At 42.2% G+C, this 19289-nt stretch overlaps 1 protein-coding gene across 5 annotated transcripts in view; it reads left to right on the top strand.

The window, feature by feature from the left end:
- FNIP2 (folliculin interacting protein 2) overlaps positions 1-19289 on the top strand; it is a 132924-nt gene that overhangs the window by 99593 nt on the left and 14042 nt on the right. For all 5 annotated transcript variants that reach the window (XM_059374502.1, XM_059374473.1, XM_059374493.1 and 2 more), the window contains 2 exons: positions 6117-7470; positions 8375-8531. In XM_059374502.1, the coding sequence (XP_059230485.1) occupies positions 6117-7470; positions 8375-8531 (1511 nt within the window). The remainder of the gene's footprint in view (positions 1-6116; positions 7471-8374; positions 8532-19289) is intronic.

The raw sequence follows: 19289 nt of genomic DNA, 5'->3' as shown, positions 1-19289 counted from the left end.
GTTCACTAGCTTCCAGTGAAGAATCCTTCAGAGTTACGACCATCAGAAGTTTCTCCAGACATTGTTCTTGGGCAGCAAGACACTCCTTGGCTGAGAACCACTGTTCTCAAGGATGGACTCAATAGGAAAAAAAAAAAGAAAGGAGAAAAAAAGAAAGTAGTGCACTAAATTTTACTGCCTTTATAAGTTTAGCTTAAGTTAGGAACCTTGTCTTTCTCTACACAGCTTCCTCACAATGAGTTAGTGGTGTTTATTTCCTTAAGCTTCGTTCTTAAGCATGGTATAGGAACCTAATTCTTGGGCATATTTGGTTATAGAATTTGGGACTTGTGACATCAAAGTGGCCTCCCTGGGTTCATGTGCAGAACAGGTCTACCCTGGGATCACTCACTCATCAAACATAGAGAATGACAAAGTTATACTTGCTCCTCACTGTGGTCCAGATCTTATGCTAGATGCCAGGGACATGGCTTAGTGTTGGGAAGCTAGTATCCTAATGGAGGTGGCAGATTTGTATTCAGATAGTCTCACAACATTATCATTACTCCTTTGATAGAAATGTGTAGAAGGATGCAAGAGAGAGACAGTATAGTGTGGAGGTTAAGAGCAAGGGAGCCAGAGCCAGACTGCATAAATCAAATCCAGTCTCCATGGGCAAGTGACTTAAGCTCTCTGTGCCTCAGTTTCTTCATCTGTAAAATGGGATGAAATGTTTGCTGTGGAAATTAGTTCTACATAGAGTACTTTTGTTATTTATGCTGCTGGTCAGAATATTGACATAGACGGGCACCAGGAGACAGAGTTAGGGGTTGGAAGGTATTTTCAAGGAAAGCATACTTAAGGAAAGGTTTAAATGACATCTTCAGAAGTACAGACAAGGGAGGCCCGCTCTAGTAGAAAATAGCATGTTGTAATAACAATAATGAAAGCTGACATTGTGAGCCAACCATTGTTTTTAGTGCTTTTTACATGGATTAATTAATCAGATTCTCATTCCAAACCTATTACTATTGTCCTCACATTATAGATAATAAAGATGTCTTACTCTTGTATCCTGGATATAAGAAAGAGAAAATTTGTCTCACAGATAGTGGATAATAGGTACATGTTAACTGAATTAAAGAATTTATGGATGTTAAAAATGGATTTAACACAACCAGAAAGTACTGAGCTCAGAAAAGAACTCAGAGCATGCCTCACTCTGGGTTATACAGTTCTGGGGAGGATGGAGCATTGTAGTTCTTGTTATGTCTCTTTTTTTTTCCCCCCAAAGATTGTATTCATTTATATGAGAGAGTGTAAGAGAGAGCATGAGAGGGGAAAGTGTCAAAGAGAGAAGCAGACTCCCCGCTGAGCAGGGAGCCCAATGCGGGACTTGATCCTGGGACTCCAGGATTATGACCTGAGCCAGCGGCAGTCACTTAACCACTGAGCTACCCAGGTGCCCCTGGAACAATAGTCCTGAAAAAATGTAGTATCATTAAGTGGCAAAGGGAAGGGGGCTTGATGTTAAGGAAACATGGTGTTTCATGCTGCTGGGTCACCCATTTAAAAACAATGCTAATTAAGCAGTTTGCATTTAATTAGATAAATGTATTTATAATTAGACATGCTTCTCATTTAAATTTAACTAATCGAGAGCCATTAATTCCCTGTGTTCAGTATAACAAGGCAAAGTCCCCTTCCCATGGTCTCACAGTCATGTAGTAGATCATGTATTATCATGTAGTAGATCATGTATATTTCCTTTGTTGATTTTATTTACTTATTGAGAGAGGGAACACGAGTGCACTCACTCATGAGTGGGGGAAGTAGGGAAAGAGGGAGAAAGAGAATCCCAAGCAGAGTCCCCACTGAGCTCCAAGCCCGACGCAGGACTTGATCTTACAACCTTGAGATCATGACCTGAGCTGAAATCAAGAGTCAGACACTTAAGCAACTGAGCCGTAAGTCATGTATTATCGAAAGTTTCCAATCCTTCCCACCCCTAGACAATCCACCTACGGTTTGGCTGTTGATGAGCAGTGTGAGAGGGGCCAAGACCCTCGCACAGAGTCATGTGGTAAAGCCAAATGTAAATGATGGTTGAGTTTCCATTATTACAGAAAATCAAGAGGCTTCAGTAATTTTATAGGAGAGTTCTTCCAATTATTATTATTTCCATTAAATATCAAGTCACAGTAAAGAAGAAAATATAAATTTCTGGGAACATACAATGATGTGGATGTAGTTTTAATCCAGGTTCTTAAGTAATAGAAAGGACTTTATCTTGAATTATTTCCAAGGCTTATCTGAGTGCTTGCCAGGACCGGTACCACTGCTATGCCCACTTCTGCCTGCCTCCCTGGCAATCCCAGGGAAGGGAGGAGAAAAGCTGGAAGCACCCAGCGCTTGGGCCCTTTCACACCCTCCCTGGCTTACTCTCCGGGAGCTCCTCCCCACCTCTGCCTCACAGGAGCCCTCTGCACATGGGCTTTCTAAAGGGATCACCAGACATTGGTGGGTTGTAGAAGCAATTTAGTGCGTCAAAAAAGCATTCAAAAGGGTCAGTATAGTAGAACATATCAGAGTAACACATACACTGTTTTGTAAAATATTTCTTTCAGAGGGTGAGTGAGGCTTTGGTATAAATGCATTTCTCTCTTGGGATGGGTAGGCGTAGTTTGAAAGCCACTTTCTTTTGCCACTGTTGAAGGAGTTCCGTGCGGGTCTCTTTTATGATACTAATGACCTCAAGAATATGTGGAAATGAAAAGCAGCTTTTCTCCTCATAAAACATTTGGGATTGTTGGTTTAAATTAATGTAAGTAAAAATGTTGGAAATTTTTCATTTTCTGCTGAAGTTTAAGTTGTATTTTTCAGAATGCAGTGGAATTAGACTACAAATCAATATATATGATTTGTATGTATGATAGGGAGAAAATTCCCACCTGCTCAGAAATTAAACAACCCATTTAAATAACCCAAAAGCCAAGGTATACTTCACGAGAGAAATTAGAAGATAGGTTGGACTAAATAATAATAAAGATACAGTAAATGACCATGTATGGGATTGGGGAGACTCTGTGAAAAGGGAACTTCATTGCATATACACATTTATTAGAAGTTCGTCTTGGAGTAAGTGGCCTTTTAAAACTCTGTCTCAGTTTCTCCCCCGTCTGCTCCTGCCTCCACATTCCCCACCTCTCCCACCGCCTCTCCATGTACCACCCCCTCTTTACAGCTCTAAATTCTCAGTTTCCCAGCTTTCTAGTTTCTGTCTTTTCACCATCCCCTCGATACCTTTTCTTGTCACTTCTTCATCCCCCCTCTGTAACTGCTCCCCCTTCACTTATTTGCATACCTCTTCCACCTCTTTCTGCTTCTCTCAGGTTCTCTGCTATTTGTACCTCTCCACTGCCCGCCTCTTCTCTCTCTCCTTCTAACCCTTTTCTCTGTCTTGCCCTCTTCTTTCTGGACTTCCCTCTCTGTTCTCTGGGCCAGCTGTGTCTCTCCCCCCACCTGCTCTTCTCTTCTTCTCGCTCCTTCCCACTCCCTCCTGCTCCTTCCTGCTGGTGCCCTTTTGTGTCCTTCCCTTCCGGTCTCTCCTCTCCCCAACCCAGGGCCCTTCCTGCTTCCCTGCACTCTCTGCCTTTAGCTTCTCTTTCACCTGAAGATACTCTTTTGTACCCCTTTCCCCCCACTCTGTCTTACTCTTATTTTCTCTCTTTTTAAAAGTTGTTTTCATTTTATTTTTTTATTTCTTAAAGATTTTATTTATCGGGGTGCCTAGGTGGCTCAGTCGTTAAGCATCTGCCTTCAGGTCATGATCTGAAGGTCCTGGGATGCAGCCCCATATCAGGCTCCCTGCTCAGGGGGAGACCACCTCTTCTCTCCTTCTCTCCCTGCTTGTGTGTGTTCCCTCTTTTGCTGTGTCTCTCTCTGTCAAATAAATAAATAAATAAAAATTAAATATATATATATATATATATTTTTTAATTTGTGAAAGAGAGAGAGAAAGAGAATGCACAGGCAGACAGAGGGAGAAGCAGGCTCTGTGCTGAGCGAGGAACCCAATGTAGGGACTTGTCCCAGATCCCAGGACCCTGGGATCATGACCCAAGCAGAAGGCAGATGCTTAACCAACTGAGCCATCCAAGCACCCTTTAAATTTATATTTTAAATAGTGATTTTTTAAAAAGCCCTGAACATAACATTTGCCATCTTAACCATTTCTAAGTTCAGTTGTGTTGTTTATTCTCACTGTTGTGCAACTTCTTCATTTTGCAAAATTATACTCATGAAAACAAATCTACTTTGAAATCAGTAGCTTTTTCAGCCCAGGGACTCAAAAGTTGTCTTCCAGTTCAGGATCCTGTAAATCTTTAATATTATAGGTCTGTTATTTAAATGATGCATTATTTTATGAAAGTTGACCCTAAAATAAAAACACAGTTTCCACACAACATTGCTGTTATTGCTTCATATAGTTTAAATTATTATAAATTCTATTTTAATAGCTTTCCTTGTTTTCTCTTTTTCTTTATGAGTTTTAATGTTAACTGCATTGCTAAAAAATAATATTGTCATTCTTAGTGGCCTTTCTTTGTGATTCTTTTGTACCAGGTCTCAGATATGTAATAGTTATCATTTTTATTAACATAAGACTGATTTGGCAAGCATGCCCCAGGCATTCCTGAGATGACTCTGACACCGTGCAGCAGTGAGCAGTCAGGAAGGTTTTCTCAAACAGAAATACTCGTCCTAGCATCAGACTTCAGTCTTGAGCTATTCTTTTAAATTCTTGAGTTGTCAGTTGCAAAAGCCTCAAAGATAAAACTCTGCTAGCTTGTAGTCTTTTTTATAGAGAGGATCCTTTAAAGTCAGCTGTGTCCTGCCCTTTGCATGTGGTCAGGAGCAGTAGTCTTACACTAGGGACCACTCTCCAGAGCAGGTACTTCCTAATGGTTCCTGTCACTTTTTCCTGTTGTAGTCTATTGATTTAGTTAGTTTTATCTGGTAGATGCCCTTATAAAAATGCATTCCCTCCTCTCTAGATGCATTCCTCAGATGAGTTTAACCTCCTGAGTTCTTATTTATAACTGTAGCCATGTACCTTCTTTCCTTTATTTAATATCTTTTCACGTTTTGATTTATTCCAGCCTTCTAATCATTCCCATAACAGTTTCTAGCTCAGGACTGATTATACAGAGGCACAAACAAAATGAAACACTTAGCATTGTGCCTATGCAGTGAGTAAATGTTGGCTTTTTGTTATTATGGTCAGTGTTATTATTAAAGCATCAAATGTACAACTTATCAAATGTAATAAGCAGATTATCAAATGCAATATTTCAATAAGCACTTAAATACTTTTGATGCAAAGCTTATACTGCTGGGCTCATCGACACATTTGCCTTACTTGGCCTTCTTCTACCTTAAGCTAAATTTTTGAGGTTCATTAGGTAGTTTTTAATCAGCTTGTCAGGATATAACTTATGGGACATATTTTCATCCAGTAGAATTGTCATGTGAAGTAATAGAAAATAGATTCATTTTTCATGACTAATTGATTTCTTCTTAATCAGAAGAATCAGATTGATTCTGCTTGGGGTGTGTGTGTGTGTGTGTGTGTATTGAGGGAATTTGGAGCAGTCCTTTTCATTAAGTATTTTGAATTGATGCACTGCACTTTTGTTCAGAGATCCCTGAATTTGGATTTTACCCCAAGGCCTATTGTCCTGGAATTCTTCTGGAAAAAATAAAAAAGAAATCCCATCATACTAGTTTCTACTTTACAGTATTTGGTTTGGTCCCATGTTGAGGCTGCTGGCTTTAGAGGGAGCTGGCCAGTCCAGTGAGCTGCTGGGAAGACCTCACAAGCACAGGAAGGGGCTGTGTATACCAGTGCTATACCCATGCCCCGAGAGTGGTGGGCCTTAGCCTTTCCAGGCACACTTCCCATTAGAGAGGCAATACTGCAACATGGTCATTACCCAGTTTTTGCCTCAGTTTGTGTGGAGAAGCAACTCTAATTTGGGAGTGTGAGTTGTCTCTCCTTCTCTCATAAAGGCTGACATATCCGTGACCTGCCTTGCCCCAGATGACTTTGACTTTGTGTCTGTTTTGCTCTATAGGTGATCTTTACGGAGCCATTGGCTCTCCAGTGAGGCTGACTCGCACCGTTGTGGTGGGGAAGCAGAAGGATTTGGTCCAACGCATACTTTATGTCCTGACCTACTTTCTCCGTTGCTCGGAGCTGCAAGAGAACCAGCTGACCTGGAGTGGGAATCACGGTGAAGGTGACCAGGTGTTAAACGGGAGCAACATCACCACAGCCTTGGAGAGGGGAGAGGTAGAGGAGTCTGAGTATGTGGTGGTCACGGTGAGAAGTGAGCCTGCTCTCCTTCCCCCTCTCCTGCCACCTACTATGGCTGAGGGAAGGAGCCCCAGGTCTGAGGGGCTGGGTGTATCCCCAGAGGGCACTGACATTAGAGACCTGTGTTCCAAACCTGACAAAGAAGGAAACAAAAGGCCAGAGCAGAGCTCTCAGGCCTGCAGCATGGGATTCCAAGAGCCAGCCTTGGACAGCTCTTGGGAACCTCAGGGCACATTTTGTGGGGAGGAAGAAAGTGAAAACGAGGCACGAGGAGATGGCTCTTCAAGACTGTCCAGCTGTGCAAGGCAAGAGGCAGGCGCGAAGATCAGCCAGCAGACTGTCAGTGAGGAGTTGAGAAGGGAAATGCCTAAGAAACTCACAGACCGGTCAGCAGCCTGGCCTTGCCCTGAGAGACATTCCTGGGAGAAACCTCCCTTAGAAAAGGTTACTTTCCAGATTGGAAGCTCCGTATCTCCAGAGTCTGACTTGGAAAGCCGCACCAAAAAAATGGAGAAGCGGCTAACGGCCTGTAGACATTATCCAGAATTAGGCTGCCATTCCTCAGCTACGTCCGGGACGACCACGGACATGCCTCAGGACCCACCGGTTTCTAGGTGCTCCTTCACACCTGGCTTCCAGAAAAATTTCCACTGTCATCAGAGTCCATCCTGTGAGAGGAATGAAGGTGAATTTGAGAGGGATTTTGCTGAGGACAGAGGCATGAAAACTGAGGTGGTAGCAGATGCTACCGGGCAGCCCGGCCGGTCTGCTGACTCGCTGGCACCTGACGGCAGTGCGCCAGGAACTAGAACGAGGATGCTGGAGAAACCAAGACATTTGCACTTGAAGGATACAGAAGGACCTTTGATACAGCCTGTTCCAAGCAAGTGTGCACAGCAGGACTCTGGCTTCTCGGGCACTGCAGATGTCCCCTGTGGGGATGCCGACAGGAAGGCCAACTTCAGGATGGAGGGAGACATTCCCAGAAACGAAAGCTCAGACAGTGCACTTGGAGACAGTGACGAGGAAGCATGTGCTTCAGCCTCGCTGAATCTAGAGCACAGCGATGACCGGACTGAAGGGTCCTTGGAAGTGGAGCTGCCTCTGCCAAGGTAACACTGGCAGGTGGGGAAGCTGAGGGAACTGGGCTCTGATACCATTTTCTCCTGACTTAACGTGCATGAGCACATTAGCTACTGGCGGCTGTTTCACCCGTAACAGGTGTTACCCCTCAGAGTATGAGCAGTGTCATCAACCCGATGCACACAGCTTCAAGCCCACTCTTTCTTCCAGGATGATCAGTGGCCTGGTGTATCTGAGCTCTCTGAGTGAGGCGGCAAGTTGTTGCCATTGCAACTGCTGTGGCATTTAGGAAGCTAAAGGATGCAGTGGGGGTGAGGGTGGGGAGCAGGGGTTTTAATTTTCTGTCATCGGAGTAAAAGTGAGGTGGCTGGCAGCAGATGCCTTGCATCCAAGGTGGTGGATTACCCTCGCCGTGTGACTTCTCTCCTGCAGATCAGAGCGGCAGGAAGTGGTGGGAAAACAACACCTCTTCCTTAACACTCCATCAGGTTGATTATTTGGTCTGTGATGACTGAACGCAGTAATTAGAGGTTTCTTCTGTTCTTCTGCACTGTCGTGGGCACCACCCTGTGCAGATGTGTCGAGTTCCTAAAGCCAGGTTTTTGGCAACTTTCCCCCCTCAGGAGACTTTCTCTTTCTTCACTCGCTTGACACAGACTGCCTGGTAGATGTTTGTTATGAACTTCAAGAACAAACTCATAGCCAGCCATCAGAATACTGTTTTTCCTACCCCTCCAACCAAAAAAAAAATTTTTTTCTCTTCTAGCTCCCTTCCTTTTCCCACATCGATGATCCACTTCCTGGAGGACTGGTGAAATGGACCTCCCTGAATCTGTTTTCCTTACCTGTGTTACTAGAGTTTTTGTTCCAGTTGTGATGCAAGAAGGGAGTACATTTTTAATTGTGTATTCTAATGGACCAATGTTGTTTTAGGTCTCAGAGTATCAGCAACCCAAATGTAAGAAACTTTGGCCGCTCACTTCTGGCAGGTTATTGCCCCACGTACATGCCTGATCTGGTGCTTCACGGGACGAGCAGCGATGAGAAGCTGAAGCAGTGTCTGGTGGCCGATCTGGTCCACACAGTCCATGTAAGTGATCCCAGCTTGGAGCCCCTGGCTGCTGACCAGACGTCTGCCATGGTCTTGGCCAACAAAAGGTGTTTAGGCTAAAGAGTGTGTAATTACAGGATTGTTTCTAGAGAATGCAGGCAAGGGCTGGTGAAGCACCCAGGGGTGAGCAACAGCTGGAAGCTATGAGCACACCTGGGCCTGAAGGATAAGTGGGGTGCAGTGACACTAGAGCTGTGGAGAGCTGGGGCTGAAGGAGGGGCCGGGCCACTTGGCGAGGTGAGCACTGAGGGAGGTGGAGGGTAGCTTTCTGCCATTTCTTCCCTTCAGCCTCTGAGCTCTTCTGTCCCTCCCATTGGTTGATCCCAGCTGGAAGCCAGATAGCAAGGTCAAAACTGATGCAGCATTCGTGAGGTCCACAGAGGTCAGCCTCCTGGGGCCGGCACAGGACAGAGAAGGGCAGAGAGTGGATCGAGAGGGCACACAAGCTGGGCAAAATAGAATAAACAACACAGATGGTGACAATTCTGTGCCGTCATGGGAGGACTGAAGAGATATCACATATAGTTTGCTTTTTATTTGATCCTTACAAGTTCCTAAGAGTAAATTATTTTGACTGATTTGTCATTAAGTTCACTTTGATGGCTACATGAGGATGACTGTAGAAAGATTAACAAGTCTTACTGGAAAATTGCCTTGTGGCTGCTGTTAAGTGCTTTTCTGCTATCTGTAGCGTGACAGGAACTGAGCAGTTAAGGAAACTGTGGCAATCTGATGGGCCTGGTTTTAACTGAGCTGCTATTGGGCAGACGTGCAAAGATAAATGTTTTGCATCAGAAACATACCGTGTCTTGTGCAATAGGGAGAGGCCTCACTGCATTAAGAAAAGTGGAATGTGGCTTGTTACCTACCTCCTTGCCCAGCAAGTGTTTTTTAAGAGGTGGAGCAGAAGGCCATGTATGTTATCTTTGGCCTTGAGCATCTCCTCTGTGAAGACTAAACATAGTTCAGACACAGGCTAAACAGGCTGAAGGTATTTTTGTGAAATGGGAAGAAGAGCTCAGTAGTGAAGCAGGTGTCCTCATAAACCCCCCCTGAATGAGGAGGAAGAAGAAATGGGGAACGGGTGATTGGAAGCTGGGAAGACCAGTCCAGCATACATTTATACCCAAACATTCCTAACCCCACCCTGCTTTGTGGTCGGACACCACCCCTCACCAGGATATTCTAGGAATGAGGCTATGAGGTTTCTTTCTTGTCTTGTAAAAAATGCCATAACATTTTATTTTCATGGTTGTAATGTACACTGTATCAGAGGTCCCTAGGTCAGTGACATTAGAATAAGAACAGTGTCCTCATTGTGTGGATGCTGTGGAGGTTCTTTTAAACCAGGGAAGTCTCAGTGATGTTAGAGACTCGAATATATTTTGTAGCATTTGGTAGCATTAAGGCAGGGAAGTAGAGGCCTTCCTTTCCCTTTCTGTCAGCAATCTATGTGTTTATATCCATATATCCAAAACCTGTGGGTATGTTCTTTCTGTTCTGTGTCAGTTTGACTTATAAGAACATTGGTGTTGTAGAGTACCTGGGTGACTCTGTTGGTTGTGTCCCACTCTTGCTTTCAACTCAGGTCGTGATCTCAGGGTCCTGGGATTGAGCCCTGCCCTGCTTTGGGCTCCACGCTGAGCAGGGGGTCTGCTTCCGCCTCCTCCCCTCCCACCACCTCACACCCACTTGTGCTCGCACTTTCTCTTAAATAAATAAATAAAATCTTAAAAAGAAAAAAGAAGGACATTGGTGTTCTTACTTGCGGGACCCTTCCTCCATGAAGCCCTGTGCTCTGCTTCTGACAGATGCGCCAGGAGACCCAGTGTGAACTGGGGCAGTTTGTCTCAGTGCCATTGATCTTACCAGTTGGGGGGAGGGGGGTGTTGCCCAAATGCTCCGGACTTGCTCACTTACCTCTATGGAAATGTCATTAATTGATTGATAACCCTCCTTGAACTTCTTTGTAAAACCATTTATGACTTTTTTTTATAGTTTCCATAGGCTGACAGTTACCAATTTTTTGTATATTAGGTTTTAATGGTGACCATTGAGCTCTATAATTCTTATATTTGAAAAAAAAAAAAAAACAAATCCATGTTTCCTCTATTAGTACTCTTAAAGATTTTTCATATATCATTTTCCCTTCCTTTCAGAAGTAGTGTTTTCACACTGTAGGCTTTTCTCATTTCTTTAGACTATGCAATCACCCCGAGAGATCGAAAGTTATTAAGCGTAATAACCTATATTGTGTCAAATTGTGGGTATATCCAAAGTGCAGCCATGCATGGGTGTTAATAGGAAATTGCAAAGGGTTCATAAAAATATCTTTGGAAATTTAATACATTCAGAATGTATCCAATTAGCATTAGTAGATTTCTAATTTCACTTGGCACATTTATCATAATGAATTTTGCTTTTGAAGAGTAGTGTTCCATTTAAACTGCCTCTCAGATTGGGACTCTGGTCCGTGGCAGTGTTTAAATAAAAATAACCTTACTTTCAACTGCCATTTACAAATATTTGTTGAAAAATAATTTTTTTTTAAAAAAAACTTTTTATTGAATTAGTGCTCTATAAAGTCTAGTAATTATTTAAATTCTTGAGTATGTTCCCAGAGAAAGAAGCAAAGATCCAAGAACAAAAATACATGACCACAGAGCTGAAATAATAACTTGTTGAGGAAGAAGAGGTTGGGATAAATTGCTTTACTTAACTTGCTTTCAGAAATCTATTTTTTGGATTTAATAATTTTTAGTGTTCATGCAAGACTTCATTGGGCTTTGATATTCATAATCGTTTTTAGTGAAGGATTTTTTTAACTGTTTAAAAACAGTTGACTTAATGATTTATTTTCTAGATCTGTGCATGAGTAGACTGTAGAATCTGTCTTATGTAAATATGCGCTTTTATTACCATGGAGGACAAATTCATGGAATCTCTTCTCTCATTGAGGGATTGCATTCTAGAGCTTCCGACACTAAGAAATTCTTTTTAGGCATTTCCTTATTCTGGTCTCATTAAAGGAAAGATATATTAACTTTATTTCCATTTTCATTATCGGCTTTTCTATGTCAGTATTGTGATGGTCTTTAAATATTTAAACATGTGTTCTTGTTTAATCCATATACCCTCCTTTCTGTCATTTGAACTGTTTCTCTGTCTCCTAGCATGTAGATTATACAGCTGCCTTAAATTAGGCTAAAGTAATATTTAGTTTCACTGTTTTACCCCTGTCGTATCTAACTGTGCATTCTTTCACTGTTTTCCTTTTGACTTTCAATTAAATGTTAAGCTGGGAGAGAAAGAGTGAGAGAGTCCGCTTCCCACTATACCTGTGACCCTCAAGTAACTTTTTCTCTCTTCTTTTTTCCTCCTGTGTGCTTGTCTGGTATGAATACTCCTGCTCAGGGCAGTGTTAGGTGTATTAAGTTATGGATAATTCAGCATTGATGGCTTGGGTTTAAGTCTTACTGTTACCACTCATTTGCTGGTAGTCAAGTAAATCAATTGGTATCACTAAGCCTCAAAAGAATATATTTAGAGGCGCAGATGAGAGTATAATGCACTGGTTAAGAGTTTGGCTTCTAAAGACAGACAAACTTGATTGAATCATGGCTCACCCTTTAGTGGCTTTCGTGGCCTTGGCAGATTTCTTTAGTCTTCCAAGCATCAGTTTCAGATTCTATAAAATGAACAGTACATACAGGTCTGGTTTGAAGACTCAGAGGTCATGCATATCACGTGTTCAGCACAGTGCCTGGCACATTACTAATGTTAGCTATTAAAATAATATATGTGCAAGTGCTTGGTAATTGAGTTTCGCAGGAAACTCTTGCTGGAAATCATGGAACAGAACCCATATACACATTCATTCCAGGCTAAAAAGCATCCATTTCTCCTTGCTTGTGAAATCACAAAGAGCAGGCCAAGTGGCTAACTGCAGGGTAGGGTCATCAAGCCCAAAATCAACATCACATTGTAATGCTCTTTTAAAAAAATTGTGTTCCAGGGCTGCAGGCATTTTACAGAATAATCTATAAAGCAAAGTTAACAGTTGGATATTGCAGCCTCTTTCATTTAATTTTAAGAGTAGCGACAGATTGACTCCAGAAATACCATGCAGAAATCAGTCGCACAGATAAGGAGCTTTGCTAAAAGCTTGGCTGTGATATATGGTCATGAATACCTAATTAAGCCATGCAGTGTAATCAACCAGGGAGACTACAAAAGAACAGCAAGTTGCATCAAATGATAAATCATTACTTAAGTAATGCAGACAGCATCAAGGTGCTTCAAGTCAACAACAACCTTAAAATCAATAGTGTTGCAAAGGAAGCATCCATGTAGGACAGATCAGCTATCTGATTTGTCGCTTTCATTTTCCTATAATGGAAAATGAGAATGGCAGTGCCTTGGGCCTACAGCACGGTCTTACTGTTTCATAAAAATCTGTGTGTATATATGCATGTGTGTGTTTGTGGACACACATGTTCACACATGTATAAGCATGTACATGGGGTTGTGATGATTAAATGGATTTCTTATTGTGAATTGTGATTTTTTTTAAAGTTTTTGAAAAGAAATACTGATATCTGGGTATTGCCAACTCTAATCCAAAATCTTATTGATTCTCCTCCTTCCAGTAACTACAATACAATCTTATTTAAGTTCCCCTTAACCTTCCCAACTAGAATTCTTGCGTCCAGTTTTTCCTCTTCTAGTCATCTTGTTCTGTGCCACAGAGGGCTCTTGCTAACCCCTGAATATGATCATTTACTCTTTTTGCTCTAATGGTTTCCTATTCTTTTGAGATGGTAAAATATAAACTCCTTGGCTGGAGTTGCCCCCAAGTAGAACTTTACACCCGCAGGCTCCTTAGCACATTTTACCACATCTTTGTTCTGTTTCCGGTGTTTTTCTAGCACTAGGGCTGCAGGCCTCTGGAGCAGAGAAGGGAGACTTCCTTTCTTTTATATTCCCAGCTTCTCACTGTGTGCACCTACAACATGCTCAGTGATGTTAACTGACTATTATAACTGACTATCCTACAGACCTGTATTTAGGAATATGTGTTTGTGGCTAAAACTGTGATGATTGGTTTATGTGTTTTTTCTAAAGAAAGGAGAAATGGCAGCTAGTCTTTTAAAAGTAGAAGGGAAGAGTAGTGTGTTTAGACATGATTCCTTTGGCTCTGTGTTCATTTTCTTTATGTAAAGGAGAGTAAAAAGCTTATTATAGGTCACTCAGGCTTCAGTGCTCTTGCATTTTGTAAATGTTAGACACATAGCTAATTTTCATTTTTTCTTAAATGTGTTCACTAATGCAAAGTATTTGGACATCTATGCCATTCTTTGTAAAAAAAAGCTATCAACCCTCTGCATTTTATTTTGGAGTCCTGTGCATCATCACATAGCTTTAGTCTGATGACTCTTTTTGACCTTGAGCTCCTTTTCTGGACTTTAAATTGTTTCTTTTCTCAGCAAGTGACAGGCCTGAAAATAAAGTTGTGCCCAAGGTTGCACACTGTATCTACAAGGTTGTAGGCTGAACTTGGGTGTCAGCCTGGTAATGACAGCCACAGGCACAAACCCACGGAAGGTCAGATGTTTCCTCTGTAGCCCCTCCTAGATCACCTCACGAGACCCTCTCCTCCTTCCCTCTGCTAACTCTATGCAAAGTCTTTAATCTTTAATCTTCCCTCTGCTAGATCCCCGTGTCTTCATGATGTCTTTGGGCTTCCCAGAGCCCTCACCTTGGTATACCTCTTGGGATCCCTCAGCAATGTCTGTGGTCCACAATGATTGATTTTTTTCTCTTCTCCGCCTCATTACAACCCTTAAGCCTTCAGCAACTGGCATTGAATCTGTTTCCAAGAGAAAATAAATTCTGGTGGAGAAATGCTTACAGAGTTATCATAAGATCATATAATTTTTCTCTTCTGGTATTTTCATATGTTAACAGTCTGTTTGATATAAACTAGAAATCTCTGTTGGTGGCATGTCAGGTGGTCTGGCTGACTTGTTTGGCCAAAAATGAGGCAGGGAGCCTGAACATGGGTTTTGGGGAAGAGAAGGACAGTCATGCCTTGGAAATTTACTTCCTATCAGAAAATACTGTGTGCTAGATGCTGTGTTTACAGCCATGGTCAAGGTCTGAGGTGGGAAAGTTCCAGCACCATGTCGTGCTGCTGCTAATGGTGCACCTCCTCTCTAAAACTATAGACATGATGGGTGAAGTAGTACCATCCCACACCAATTTTTTCTAATACCTGTGCATGAAGAAAAGTGGAAATCCTTTTGTGGCAGAAACAAATCAAAATCAAAGCCAGAACAACCCTGGCCTTCTGCGGTTTCAATCTGGATACAGGTCCCTAGGAATTGGGTGCTGAGTTTCTAAGATCTACTGAGGATGAAAGATGTGGTCTCATATGCATATGAAGCTTGGGACCGGGAACTGAGCCCTTTTTGTAAAGTCTGGAGCTTCAAACAGTTATTCTTCCATAAAAAGGGGATTAGAAAACCAGCCATGAACAGTGAGGCAGCAAAGAAACAAGTTGGAAACTTGGGTGGGAGAAAGTAAAGTCACCCATGAGAAATCAAAGCCTCAGACCCATTCTATGAGTAGGTTGGAGGTCCAGATTTATTCTACCCAAGTGACTTGGGAATCCCTGCCCAAGAAATAAATGTAAAATTCAGAAGCATTGAAACCTCTAGGACTCTGGCGGAAGGAAGCACACCGGACACTTTCATAACCACCAGCTTATAAGACACTTTTCCTTATGAGATGCTTTTCCTCTTCTCCACTTTAAAATATTTAGTGACTGCCATTGAGCCTGTTTCCAAGTGACACACAGAGTACATAAAACAAATAGCCACAATAAGATGGGCTCATGTTCAGAGATTACAAACCATGTATGAAGATATCGTGATGAGGAAGAGTAAGCAAATACAAGCTGGACAATTAGCGCTCCCAGAACAATCTGAAATAACCATGAAGTCACTCTGTTTAAAATGGTTCCGGTCATAAAAAAGAAGGAATTGGAACTTTAATAAAGAGATGGGATGGTATGGTAAGTGATATCTAGATTTGTAAAAGGACTAAAAGGAACTTCTAAAAGTGACAATTATAGCCATTAGAATTTAATCCCACAAGGGTAGGTTGAAGAGCGGAGCAGATTAAATACCGCTGGAGAGAATTAGAATTTGTGACACGAAGGCTAGGACAAGAAAATTTTATAGCATATTCAGAAAGTGAGAACAGAGAACGCAAGGAAAAACAATATTTGAGGAAAGATTGAGTTTTTCAGTTGAAATAAGCACGCTGACTCCCAAGTAAGTGTAAATACAAACAAATCCAGTCTTAGGCTATAGAGAACATCAAAGACAAAGAAAACTTGTAAGGAGCCCAAGAGAAGATATGGCACCTGTCCTCAAGGAGATTGAAATCTGTTATGGGAAGTACAAAGTCAATAAGCAGTAAAAACAGTACAGTAGAGTCTCCTGTAGGCACAGGACAGGCATGGAGGGACTTCCTGGAAGTGGTGTCTGTACCAGGAGGTCAGTAGGGGTAAGCATGTGGGGCCAGGGAGGGTGCAGGGAATCACTTGACTCTCTCAGGAAATCCAAGATAACTTCTGGCTGATCGTTGATGAGCATCTTCTTAGCCCGCGGGTGGAACTGACCTCCCCAGCACAGGAGTTTCTCTCTGTACTGTTTCTTGGTAAAAGTGAGGTTAGGAAAGTCTAGATGCTGAGCAGTTAGCAAAAGACAGTATTCTACATGATTTTATAGATGAGAAGAAGTGTTTAAGAATGGTGAGTGATAACCAGGCTCCTTTTCTCTGAATGAATGGTTTCTCTGAATTTCTCTGAATGAATGAAGGGTTTTGTTTTTTTTTTTTTTTTTGGTGTTTTGTTTGTTTGGTTGGTTGGTTTTACTAAAACCAAACAAAACTGGTCAGCAGTCCACATGTGGCTGCAGTCCTTATATGTGGCTCTCATCCATCCAGAGGTGGGGTGGGCTGGCCCAGAACTGTGTTATGTTGCTTAGGTCTTCAGCTCCAGGGTGGTGGAGGATATGGTGAAGCAGGTGGGCCTTCACTTCTAATGAGGTAGAAGAATAAAAAGGGGGCTCTGAGGATGTTTATCCAAGAGCAGGTACCGAGAAGGTGAATCTCACTGCATTAGTCATCCCAATGTCTTCATAGGACTCCTGAAAGGCCTCACTTGAAGCTGTGCGAAAGCCAATATTACTAAGTCATGGTGCTGTAACAGAATGGTGGAGAATCTTTTTGAAAGGCATTCTGTCATGTGGTATCCTCTTATTCAAGTTCAGTTTAATAAAGTTACAGAATGTACCAGAATTATCTTATATAGAATAAGAAATTGACACTCAAAATGATGCCAAGGAGTCTTATGTTTTATTCAGAATATTTCAGAGAAAAATAAAAGATACAGGGAGATGCTTCCAATCTCCTGAATCATAAATCACCTGCCCCTGTATGTTTGAAAGAGGCTGCTCAGTGGCTTGTCCCTGGTAATCAGACCCACCTCGATATAACCAGTGTGCACATTTTGGAGCTGGTTATGAGGACAGAAGTCTGTCCACTCTCCTGCGGTCTGCAACACACATGTGAGCTGGACATCTCTGAGGACTGATAAAATGTCAGCTCAGAGTATGTATTGTATTGCACAGTGCCGACAGTGTAAAGATGGGGAAGTTTCTTAACAAAATCTTAATAGAGGCAACTGTATTTTCTCCTATTTTGACATTAAGTTGAGACTGTCATTCACACTGTTTGCAGTCTTGTCTCCTAAGGGATTTCCACCCTGACAAGGTCCTAGGATTTCAAAGTAGAGGGCTTGGCAGACTCACTGAGCTAAAAGTTGGAAATGCTTGCATGAGTTACTAGTTTCTATTTCTGACATACCAAGATACTTAATAAGCTCTTACATTTTTTTGTCCTCAGTGTTTCTGTCTGTAGAGCAGTGCTGTGTTCCTGGCCGCCCCACAGGAAAAATGGCATGATGAATTAATAACTAATTATAGGAAGCATATATGTGATAATGGTATTTTCCTGCCCTTAAGTTAAAAATAGGTGATTACATGAAATGTTAGTCATTTAAACATGGTACATGGAAAAGAAGTAAATTAATAATTGCGCAGATGACTTAATAGGAACTAGTCTGAATCCAAAAATAAAGAAATCTGCATAGAGAATTATTCAACAGAGCCAGCACATGTTAGATACTTAGCACATGCCTAGCATTTTGTTATGTTCATTTCAGAGGCTACAGAAGAAAAAGTAAATGTGATTTTTTTTCCTTGAGTTACTTATATAATCACTGAGTATACAAGACAGATGTGAAATCAAGAACAAGTTAAGACAGTGTGATTAAATGTCAAAATGCAGATTGCAGGAGCGCCTGGGTAGCTCAGTCAGTCAAGTGTCTGCCTTCAACTCAGGTCATGATCCCCAGGTCCTGGGATAAAGTCCCGTGTTGGGCCAGGGAGCCTGCTTCTCCCTCTTTCCCCTCATGCGCTCTCTCAAATAAATAAACTTTTTTTTTTTTTTTAAGAATGTAGATTTGGGGGACCCTGGGTGGCCTGCTCTTTAAGCGTCTGCCTTCAGCTCGGGTTATGGTCCCAAGGTCCTGGGATCAAGCCCCTCATCAGGCTCCTTGCTCAATGGGGAGCCTGCTTCTCCCTCTTCCATTCCCCCTGCTTCTGTTCCCTCTCTCGCTATCCCCTCTCCATTGTCCATCACTCAGACACCCCATCTCGCCCCTCTCTGCTTCAGCAACATTTTTTTTTAAGATTTTATTTATTTGAGGGAGAGAGTGAGAGAGAGCGTGAGAGTGGGGTGGGGGGCAGAGGGAGAAGGAGATCCCCTGCTGAGCAGGGAGCCTGATATGGGGCTTGATCCCAGGACCTTGGGACCATAACCTGAGCCGAAGGCAGACGCTTAACCAACTGAGTCACCCAGATGACCCCAAAAGATTGAAAAATTTAGAAGGAAGCAGGGAAGTATTCCAGGCACAGCCTGAGCTAAGAGGCAGGAGCCCTCCCAGACTAGAGAAGGGGATTCTTAGAGAGTCCTGGAAGTAAATACGTATAGGTGAATGTGGCCCACACTGTAAAGAGCTTTAAGTATGGAAAAGAAAAAGTTTGAATTGGACACCTGAGTGTCTCAGTCGGTTAAGCATCTGTTTTCAGCTCAGGTCATGATCCCAGGGTCCTGGGATCAAGTCCCACATTGGGCTCCCTGCTCAGTGAGGGGGAGGGGAATCTGCTTCTCCCTCTGCCCCTCCCTGCAGCTTGTGCACCCTCCCCTTCTCTCTCGCAAAAATAAATAAAATAAAATCTTTTTTAAAAGAGAAAAAAAGAAAAGTTAGAACTTGGGTGTTTGGGTGATAAGTGCTAGAGTAGGTTTTTAAATTAGCAGGTTAGGCAGAAGTCTTGTTTATGTAAGCCAAGGTAGTCTATTTTGTGTACTCAGAGCTCTGATCCAGAACCCTGAAATTGGAATGTCCTGGACATCTAGAACTCCTGGAAAAATATAGACCCATAAATTCCTAGTGGCTGTGAATTAAACCAGACCTAATCTGATGATTCAACAAAATACAATAGCCCAAAGATATTTGAGAAACCTTTAAAGACCTCTAATACAAAGCCTTTCATTTGTCACTTTATCTTGAAAAATCTGTACAGGAAAGTAGATTGGATAAATGAG

This window comes from Mustela nigripes, chromosome 1, assembly GCF_022355385.1.
Source record: "Mustela nigripes isolate SB6536 chromosome 1, MUSNIG.SB6536, whole genome shotgun sequence".
Classification (NCBI taxonomy): Eukaryota; Metazoa; Chordata; class Mammalia; order Carnivora; family Mustelidae; genus Mustela; species Mustela nigripes.
Note: the sequence above shows the minus strand (reverse complement) of the source record. Positions and strands in the feature narration are given on the sequence as shown.